This window comes from Microcaecilia unicolor, chromosome 4 (assembly GCF_901765095.1).
Source record: "Microcaecilia unicolor chromosome 4, aMicUni1.1, whole genome shotgun sequence".
NCBI classification, from domain to species: Eukaryota; Metazoa; Chordata; class Amphibia; order Gymnophiona; family Siphonopidae; genus Microcaecilia; species Microcaecilia unicolor.
Window position 1 is genome coordinate 153,408,107 of NC_044034.1, and position 10,682 is coordinate 153,418,788.

General features: G+C 47.2%; 1 protein-coding gene across 4 annotated transcripts in view; it reads left to right on the plus strand.

The window, feature by feature from the left end:
* The window catches only part of CAPRIN1 (cell cycle associated protein 1), a 122,233-nt gene extending 112,236 nt beyond the window's left edge, over nt 1-9,997 (plus strand). For all 4 annotated transcript variants that reach the window (XM_030200762.1, XM_030200765.1, XM_030200764.1 and 1 more), the window contains 2 exons: nt 256-319; nt 9,412-9,997. In XM_030200762.1, the coding sequence (XP_030056622.1) occupies nt 256-319; nt 9,412-9,476 (129 nt within the window). In that variant the 3' untranslated portion in view covers nt 9,477-9,997. The remainder of the gene's footprint in view (nt 1-255; nt 320-9,411) is intronic.
* Nucleotides 9,998-10,682: the final 685 nt, after the last annotated feature.

Here is a 10,682-nt window from a genome sequence, read left to right on the forward strand (position 1 = left end):
AATTAAGTGCACTTTGACAAAAAGCTTAGTAGCACACTGACCTTACAACTGACAGCAGCTCCTTAATCCCTTGTTAGAGCCTGTGCACCCTAGGCTATTCTGCTGTGATAGATTTTAACTCACTTTACCATAACTGCAGAATGTAAGGCATTATGATGTTAACAAAATAGATTCTGATTAGCCGTGGATTGTTTTTTTTTGTGCAAATCTGGTGTATTCTTTTAACTTGTGCATTTTCTGCTTTTCACATTCTAGGATGGATATCAGCAGAATTTCAAACGTGGCGCTGGACAGGGTGGACCTCGGGGAGCCCCTCGAGGTAATTCTCAAGTGATGCGTTCCTAGTTCTGCTCACCAGGCGTTTTGACCCATTCTAGAGGATTGAGGAGTATAACGAACACTTATTACATACAACTATCAAATAGGCCACAAGTCAAGAACCTATTTAACGTGCCCAGAACTTTGTTGGAATTGTTAAATTAGTTGACGCTATTGAATTATTATTGCTTTAAAAATCATTTTAACTTTAAAAACTCAGTTAAAAAATGTATGTTTGCATCAGGATTATTCAACTGCCTTTTTTACTAAAACAAACAAAAATCAGTCCTGAACACTTGAAATTCTTTTAACTTATTTTTTTGTAAAAGTTTTACTACCATCTCAATGCTGCTGCTGCTGCTGCTGCTGATCTATGTGGGAGTGTTCAATTTTTATGCAGAGATAAGATTACATAGGATTTTGACCAAGCTGTATCTTTCTTTTCTGCCTTTTATAGCTCCCATAATTTCTGAATTTGTATATTGATGTTGCTTCTTGAGTTTCAATAAAAATGTGTTGCGTTACCTGCAGCTTGTGGCGGAGTTTTGCTTATTTCTTCTGTTTTGGACACTGCCCCCCCCCCCCCCTTTCCCTCTCTCTCTCCTTAATCAGCTCCTTGAACCTGGTGACAGTTGATTACATAAAGCTCTTCAGATATTGGTAGTACAGCATATGTACTTTTCCTCTATTTTTGCATAAAGATGTGTAAAAAATGGCATTCTAATCATTAGTTAATATGTGTAACTGCCCAGAAGATTTGGTTTGCGCAGTTTGTTCTTTGTCATGCGCACTTAAGGCATTATGTTTTAAAAAGCTGCAAATAATTCTTCTTCCCAGGTTTCTGACCCCTTCAGAGCTTAACTCTGCATCACTTGGGGCCACACTGGTATGGGTGACTTGTCTGTGGCATCCTAGTCCTTTATTTAGTCATGTGGAATTTTGCTCAGGTCTCACACTCCCTTTGATTGGTGCGATACTCCATGCTTAACTGCATTCCATCTTTTAAGCTGGCTGATTGGAAAGGGACTTTGACTAGTGCTTCAGTTAGGCCCCTTCCCAAGACTGCAGTCATTTCTCCTACATTCAGATGGCCTTGAAACATAAAGTCTGGGCTTTTCAGATCCAGTTGCATGCAGCTCGCTGGGTCAAACCTCTGTTTACTGCAGTGTGCTTTATTCTTCCAGTTAAGCCAAAAAAAAAAAAGCCTGGGTTTATGTAGCTGCTTTCCACAGGCTTTGGACAACTGTGTGCTTTCACTTTTACTTCTGTGTATGTTACCAGAGTACTAATCACTGTTGCAGGGATCTTTGTGTGTGTAAGTATGTGTATGTATATACATACAATATGCACGGAGTGAAAAAATGGAGGGAAAGTGTGCATGGTATGGTTAGGAGATACATAGATGCATTCCAATATAAGAAAAATGACTCAGTAGAGAAGGTCTGAAGTAGCTAAAGCGTTTTTGGGATACATTTCTCAGATGGTCAGTATGCAAATTTATCACCCTGTAGAGAATACATTTTTCAGTGTTTACCAAGCATGGATTTGCCGTCTGTTGCATGATGGGTAATGGAGGCATCCATTATTCTGAAATGAAACATTGGGACATAGCATAAAGATGACTTTAAAGAACTGATAAAGACATTAATAATACCATAAATTAATTTTAGTTGCAGTAAGCTGTGAGTTTGGAAACGACATCTTTTAAAGTCCTTTTTTCCAAAAACTAGCATTTCAATTAGCATTCATTTACAGGAACAATCATTTATTTAAAAAAAAAAAAAACCCTGTATGGTGGTTGCCTCTTAATAGATAGAATTACTACTGCTGTTGGTACCACTTGAATGTATGTAACCTGTCTGCAAAAATAATTTTCAGATAAAACCACTAAGATTACCTGTAACTTGAGAGAGCAAGATCTGAATGTTGTTTAAAGTTACGTTACCCAACTTGAAGGGTGTTTTAAGAAAATCTATACTGGAGTCATCTTTTCTATATCAGGGAGTTAAGTCATGGAATAATTTACCTTTAACTATTAGAAATTTGTCATCTTATTACACCTTTAGAAGAGCATTAAAAACACTATTTTTGAAGAGATTAATACTTGAAGAATTAATAAGATTATGTCTTGGAACTCTGTCTAATAACTGTAGATTTCCTGGAATTTAGGAATTTTAAGCTGTAATCCGCTTAGAATCTATTGTGATGTTAGCGGAAGGTAAAATTATGTATAATCATACCTGATAATTTTCTTTCCATTAATCATAGCTGATCAATCCATAGACTGGTGGGTTGTGTCCATCTACCAGCAGGTGGAGATAGAGAGCAAACTTTTGCCTCCCTATATGTGGTCATGTGCTGCCGGAAACTCCTCAGTATGTCGATATCAAAGCTCCATCCGCAGGACTCAGCACTTAGAGAATTACACCCACGAAGGGACACTCTGCCCAGCTCACCACCGCCGAAACGGGGGAGGGGAATTAACCCAGCTCATCCCCACACAAGTGGGGGAGGGGAATCCGTCCAGCTCATCCCCGCGGAGCGGGGGAGGGACACCACACCCGCCGATGCGGGGGGATCTGGCTTATCCTGCAACCGCAACCGCGGGAGGAGCTGACTGACCCTAACACCGCCGAAGCGGGAAGGGTACAAAACTGCCCTACAGCCGCACGAAGCGGGAGGGAGTGCCGGCAGAATTTTAAGTCTCAATCCAGCCCCGTAAAACGGAGGGGAGAGGAATGCAGCAGCTCACTGTAACACAAACTCGTCTTAACTCTTGAAGAATCCAAGTGAAAAAACTTGAACACGAAGTCTTTCTGAAGTAACTGAAGACTAAACTTGAACCTGAAATGCAACCAGAATAAAAACAATACAGATATCTGGGAGGGGCTATGGATTGATCAGCTATGATTAATGGAAAGAAAATTATCAGGTATGATTATACATAATTTTACCTTCCATATCATCAAGCTGATCAATCCATAGACTGGTGGGATGTACCGAAGCAGTACTCACCCAGGGCGGGACATAGAAATCCCTGACCGCAACACTGAAGCTCCAAACCGGGCCTCCGCCCGAGCAGCCACAGTCAAGCGGTAATGCTTGGAGAATGTATGGGCCGAAGCCCAAGTTGCCGCCTTGCATATCTCTTCCAAGGAGACGGAACCGGCCTCTGCCATCGAGGCCGCCTGAGCTCTTGTAGAGTGAGCCTTCAGCTGGATAGGCGGCACCTTCCCCGCGGCCACATAAGCCGCTGCAATGGCTTCCTTGACCCATCTTGCCACTGTAGGCTTAGCAGCCTGCAGACCCCTACGAGGACCTGAATACAGGACAAACAGATGATCCGATTTCCGGAAATCATTGGTCACTTCCAAGTATCTGATGATGACTCGTCTCACATCCAGATATTTAAGAGCAGAGTACTCCTCTGGGTAGTCCTCCCTACGAAAGGAAGGGAGACATAGCTGCTGATTCACATGGAAGCGAGAAACAATCTTGGGCAGGAAGGAAGGCACTGTGCGAATAGTCACTCCTGCCTCAGTGAACTGTAGAAAAGGCTCTCGACATGAGAGCGCCTGGAGCTCGGAAACTCTTCTGGCTGAAGTGATAGCCACCAAAAAGACTGCTTTCAACGTCAGGTCTTTCAGAGATGCCCTTGACAAGGGTTCAAACGGCGGCTTCTGCAATGCTCTCAGCACCAGGTTGAGATTCCACGCAGGCACCACTGAGTGCAGAGGAGGGCGCAGGTGATTAACTCCCTTGAGAAAGCGCACCACATCTGGCTGCGAAGCCAGGGAAACACCCTTCAGGCGGCCCCTGAAGCAAGCCAGAGCCGCTACCTGGACCTTAAGGGAACTGAGCGACAGGCCTTTGTCCAGACCTTCTTGCAGGAACGCCAACACTGAAGAAATTGGAGCAGTGAAAGGAGAAAGAGAGCCTGCTTCACACCACGCTGCAAAGATACGCCAAACCCTGGCGTAAGCAGTAGAAGTAGAGCGTTTCCTCGCTCTCAGCATAGTGGCGATGACCTTGTCTGAGAAGCCCTTCTTCCTCAGACGCTGCCGCTCAATAGCCAGGCCGTAAGACCAAAGGGGGAGGGATCCTCCATCACCACGGGACCCTGATGTAACAGGCCCTGCTCCACTGGCAGCCGCAGAGGATCGTCGACTGAGAGCCTGATCAAGTCCGCATACCAGGGACGCCTGGGCCAATCCGGACCCACCAGGATTATCCTGCCGGGATGCTTTGCCACCCGGTCTAGTACCCTGCCCAACATGGGCCAGGGCGGGAACACATAGAGAAGCTCTTGTGTCGGCCATTGTTGGAGAAGAGCATCTACTCCCAGGGATCGAGGGTCCCGTCCTCTGCTGAAGAAGCGCGGCACTTGGCAATTGGCCGATGACGCCATCAGATCTAGGCTCGGCTGGCCCCAGCGCTTCGTGATGTCCAAGAACGCCTGAGCAGATAGCTGCCACTCTCCGGGCTCCAAGGTATGGCGACTGAGAAAGTCCGCCTTGACATTCATGACTCCGGCAATGTGGGCCGCTGACAGCTGTTCCAGGTTCGCTTCCGCCCACTGGCATAGACTCATAGCTTCCTTGGCTAGAGGGGCGCTCTTGGTACCTCCCTGGCGGTTGACATAGGCCACAGCCGTGGCATTGTCCGACAGGACCCGTACAGGCTTCAACACCAGTACCGGGATGAACTCCAAAAGCGCCAACCGAATGGCCCTGAGTTCCAGGAGGTTGATAGACCACTTTGCCTCTGCAGGAGACCAGAGCCCCTGCGCTGTCCTTCCCAAGCAGTGGGCTCCCCAGCCCGATAACGAGGCGTCCGTCGTGACGACAATCCACTCTGGGGACACCAGAGGCATTCCCGCAGACAACTTGTCTGTCTGCATCCACCAGCTCAGCGCCTTGCGCACTGCTGGATCCAAGGGAAGACGCACCGCATAATCCTCCGACATCGGAGTCCAGCGCTGCAGCAGAGAGTGTTGTAGTGGTCTCATATGAGCCCTGGCCCAGGGCACTACTTCCATCGTGGCCGTCATAGAGCCCAACAGCTGCACATAGTCCCAAGCCCGAAGAGGAGAGGCTACTAGGAACTGGTCCACCTGAGCCTGAAGCTTGACAATCCGATTGTCTGGCAGGAACACTCTGCCCACTTGGGTGTCGAATCGAACTCCCAGATACTCCAGGGACTGAGTCGGGCGCAGCTGGCTCTTCTCCCAGTTGATGATCCATCCCAGGGAGCTCAAAAGAGCAACTACCCGGTCCACAGCTCTGCCGCACTCTGCATAAGAGGGGGCTCGGATCAACCAGTCGTCCAGATAAGGATGGACTTGTACTCCTTCCTTTCGCAGGAAGGCCGCTATGACCACCATTACCTTGGAAAAGGTCCGCGGAGCAGTAGCCAACCCGAACGGGAGGGCTCTGAACTGGAAGTGTCGGCCCAGGACTGCAAAACGCAGAAAGCGTTGATGAGGAGGCCAGATGGGAATATGCAGGTACGCTTCCTTGATGTCCAAGGATGCCAGGTACTCCCCTGCCTTCACTGCCGCTATAACAGAGCGGAGAGTCTCCATGCGAAAGTGCCGCACTTTCAAGGCCCGATTGACCCCTTTGAGGTCGAGGATAGGCCGGACAGAACCTCCTTTCTTTGGTACCACAAAGTAAATGGAGTAACGCCCCTTGCCAAGCTGACTTTCTGGCACCGGAACGACCGCACCCAGGCGGATCAGATTGTCCAATGTCTGCTGCACTGCCACAGCTTTGACCGGAGACTTGCAGGGAGAGAGTACAAACCCGTCTCTTAAGGGTCGGCAGAACTCTAGCTTGTAGCCGTCTCTGATGACTTCCAGCACCCAAGCGTCTGAAGTTATTGTGGTCCACTCGCCCAGAAACGAGGACAGCCGTCCTCCAATCTGCACTGGGGCGTGGACCAATACCCCGTCATTGGGTACGAGACCCTGGGGGAGGACCGGAGGGAGCACCTCCGGGACGGCGGTCTCTGCGAAAGGAATGCTGCTTGGGGGAGAACTTCCTCTTAAAGGAAGAGGGGGCAGAAGCACCCGACCTGCCCGGGCGGTACCGACGGGCTTCCTGAAACCGTCCTCTGGAGGTACCGGGACGAGCACTAGCCCGAGCCCTGACCTCCGGTAACTTCTTGCCCTTAGACGTGCCGAGATCAGTCACGATTTTGTCCAGCTCGACCCCAAAGAGCAGCTTGCCTTTAAAAGGCAATCTAGCCAGGCGGGATTTGAGGCGTGGTCAGCAGACCAATGTTTCAGCCAAAGCCACCGCCGCGCAGAGACAGTCTGAGCCATGCCTTTAGCTGAGGCTCTCAAGACATCATACAGCAAGTCTGCCAAATAGGCCAGGCCCGATTCCAGGGCTGGCCAATCATCCCTCAAGGAATGATCCAAGGGGAAAGCCCGCTGCACCATAGTCAGGCACGCCCTGGCCACATAGGAGCCGCAAACTGAGGCCTGCAAACTTAAAGCAGCCGCCTCAAAGGACGACCTTAAGGCCGCCTCCAATCTCCTGTCTTGGGCGTCCTTTAGGGCCGTGCCACCTTCCACCGGCAATGCCGTTTTCTTAGTCACCGCAGTGATTAAAGAATCCACGGTAGGCCACAGATAGGCCTCACGTTCACTCACAGCCAAAGGATAGAGGCGGGACATAGCCCTAGCCACTTTAAGGCTCGCTTCTGGGACATCCCATTGAGCCGAAATTAAGGTGTGCATGGCATCATGCACGTGGAAGGTTCTAGGCGGGCGCTTCGTCCCCAGCATAATGGCAGAGCCAACAGGGGCTGAGGGAGAGACGTCCTCCGGAGAGGAAATCTTCAAAGTGTCCATGGCCTGTAACAACAGGTTGGGCAAATCCTCCGGGTGAAAAAGCCGCGCTGCAGAGGGGTCATCCGCTCCATCCGAGCGGGGATCCGTCTCCTCCAAGGAATCCGCAAAGGACCGTTGGGAGACCCCAGACACGCTGCCCTCATCTACATCGGAGGAGACAAATTCCTCCAAGGCCTGGGAATCAACCCGAGGGCGTTTACCTCTGGGAACCTCAACCTCTTTACCAGAGGAGGGAGCGGGGGCAGCGTTGTGCATGAGGAAGGCCCGATGCAGCAGCAAAACAAACTCGGGGGAGAAACCCCCCAGACTGTGCACTTCCGCAGCCTGGGCAACAGCCCTAGGCGCTCTCTCAACCGGCGCTCGCAACAGCGGGGGAGAGACATGCGCATCCAAAATGGCGTCCGGCGCGAAACTCCGCGAAGGAGCCGCGCGGGAAGAACGGCTCTTAACTTTAGCCGCTTCTGTGCCGTTGCCCAAATTAAGGGCGTTCATGGCATTAATGTCTCCAACCTCAAGGGCGGCCCAAGAAGAAGCCGTCCGAGCCGCGTGGCCGGCCAAGATGGCGGAGGCGAGGAGCGGGGGATGGGCGTTTATGGCGGGAAAAACCGCCACGCCGGAGGAAGGACCGGGACATGCATCGGTCGCGAAACTGTCACCCACCAAGGGCGAATCCGGCTTGAAGACCCCCGCATCCCCTCTAGAAGCGCTCGAGCGACCCGGGGAGCGACCCTTTGCGCCCTCGCCCTCCGACGCCATGTGCCACGAGGAGAAGAATCGGGGAACCCCCGCCCGCTATAAAAAGGTAAAAATTACCTGCTGTCCGCTCCGAGTCGTAACGACCTGGTGTCTCAGTGAGTAGCTGCAATAGACGCTTAAATAAACGTCGAAATAAACGCCTTTAAGGCCGTTCAAAATTTTTTTTTTTTTTTTTTTTTTTAACGGAGCCAGCGGGAGGGGGGAGAAAAGGAGGGACCTGGCACCACCAGGTTTGCACTTGCTCAAAAGAGCCCTCAACCCCAGGCACTCAACAAAACCTAAAAATTAGGCTTGGAGGCCTAGCCAGAGCTGCTGCTGATGTGTGACCACCACCTGCTGAGATAGAGAACATACTGAGGAGTTTCCGGCAGCACATGACCACATATAGGGAGGCAAAAGTTTGCTCTCTATCTCCACCTGCTGGTAGATGGACACAACCCACCAGTCTATGGATTGATCAGCTTGATGATATGGAATATAAGAATATGAATAGAATAGCTCCAGCATAGAAAAAGAAAATATACAAAATTGAAGGCTGAATAAAATACATATAGTGGTGGTTTCTTTCAAAGCAACTCAGTTTTTTGTTTTGTTTTTTTGAGAATGGTAATTTCCTAGAATTTCTGGTTGTGTCCTAAATGCATTCTTGCCCTTAGGGTCAGTAAATGCTAATTGCCCTTTGGAAATTGCTGTGCACAGATCCACTTCTTAAACTGATAACCATCTTAAGGGCTTTCAAGCCTGGCTACTCTTCTAAAATGGTGCCACTGTAAATAAACTTGGGATCTTGGTTGCAAGTTGCATGAATGTAATATGTTCAATAATGACAATCCATTGCATGGTAAAGATGAAGCTGCACAACAGATTTTTTTTCTTGCTAAATTTACTTTGAGAGCACATACAGATAAAAATATCAACAATATGCGCTATATTATGCTGAAACTGCATATAAATATTTCACTAAGTTGAATGTTCATTGAAATGTATCATGTATAAAGATTTTAAAATGTCATTCGTGAGCTAGTTGGAAGTCATAGGTTTGACAGTTAATGAAATTCATTTTTTCCCTTGTACAAAAGGGTAGTGGACAAATATGAGGTTAGATATGGGACATTTACTATTTTATACAAGTAGGAAGTAGTACTTTAGCCTGCTTATGAAAAATCAGACTGACAGAAGAGCTTGAATGAAAAATGTACCTGATAAAATCCAGAAGGGTGAAGAGACTACAAGCAAAGAATTGCAAGGTTTTTGCCCCAGAAACTTAATTTAAGCACAGTTTTTATGGTTTACTGTCTGTCACAACATAGAAAAGTGAAATTTCATGTCCTGTGACAATTAGGATGAATTTCTTCTTGGGTTCATGAGCCAGGTATGTGTTTGGGGATATAAAGTAAAATTTCCCAGAGTGAACGGTGCTGCAGATAGAAACTCTTGTGTGGTTGAGGCATAAGTTAAAATCTGTCTTTATTTTCTAGGTCGTGGAGGGCCTCCAAGACCCAATAGAGGGATGCCTCAAATGAACAGTCAGCCAGTGAACTAAACTAACTCACGGGATTACCTTAAAGCAGAAGTACACTGGCCAGTGTGTCACAAAATGTTACCAGAAAAGAGGAGTTTTACTTAGCAGGAAGTATATTCTAAAGGGACTGTATTTTCATACCCTGGTTAAGATAAGACTACGGTTGTCACCTTTATTAACTGAACTCAAAAGGAAAAAAAAATATTTTTTTATGCTGCATGTTCTGTCATCAGTATTCATCTTGAGGCCCCCCCCCCCCCCCCTTACAAATGGTCCAAATCTGCTTCCTTTGGCTAATGCAACAAAGGCAGTTTTTCAGAGTGCTCAGAACTTCTTGGGGGTTGTTTTGTATTTTTGAAGCGACCAGAAGATTTGAAATTTGCCAGCCTGGTTTATATATAAAAGTAATGTAACCAATTGAGGACTGATGCACAACACTGAATAAAACTAGAACATGAAACAAAGAGCAGTGTGACTTAAAGAAGTGGCTTTTAGCACAACCTTTCTTCTGGCAACTGGAACATTAAACATCTTAAAATATATCCTAGAATGATGCTGCATCTATCTTCAGTAATTGCATAGAAGCTCAGAGGAAAACTTCAGGCAAGATATGTAGGTATCGGTTTTTTTTGCCAGGTTTACACATACTCTTGTAACAGACTGGCTTAATTTGTATAAATGCTGAACAGGCTGCAGTGATTTATACAGAACAGCAGCACAGTGTGATGTTCTGACTAGCAGTAGTTGCTTCCCCTTTTTTGCAATGGAAATCTATAATCTATACTGCCACTTCATACTTACTGTGAAGCTGAGGTATTTTGAAACACCTGTTTATCCTCAAATAGTGGAGGACTGGTAATGTAGATATTTGTCATTCCTTATAACTTGTCCATTCTGTCATTAATACTTGACCTTGCTGCACTGGCATTTTAGATGTTGATCCTTGAACTGTTGGACCTATTGAGTGTCTCGTCCTATTTGATTATTGTAAATTGTAAATCCCTGAATCTGTGGTCCTGTTTGAGGCCAACCTGCACCCTCCAAACATAACAGGAAAGAGTCTCCTTAGAATGATGGGTTTTCTTTATTAATGCTATCAGGAATTTGTCAGTTACAGCAGCCTCTATAAATAATATTGAGACTGTAAAAGCAGACAGTGAGAGTTTGAGTGTTTTTGGATGTTAGGATACATCACAAATTTACTTCCTCATTCTTACATGTTAAGTT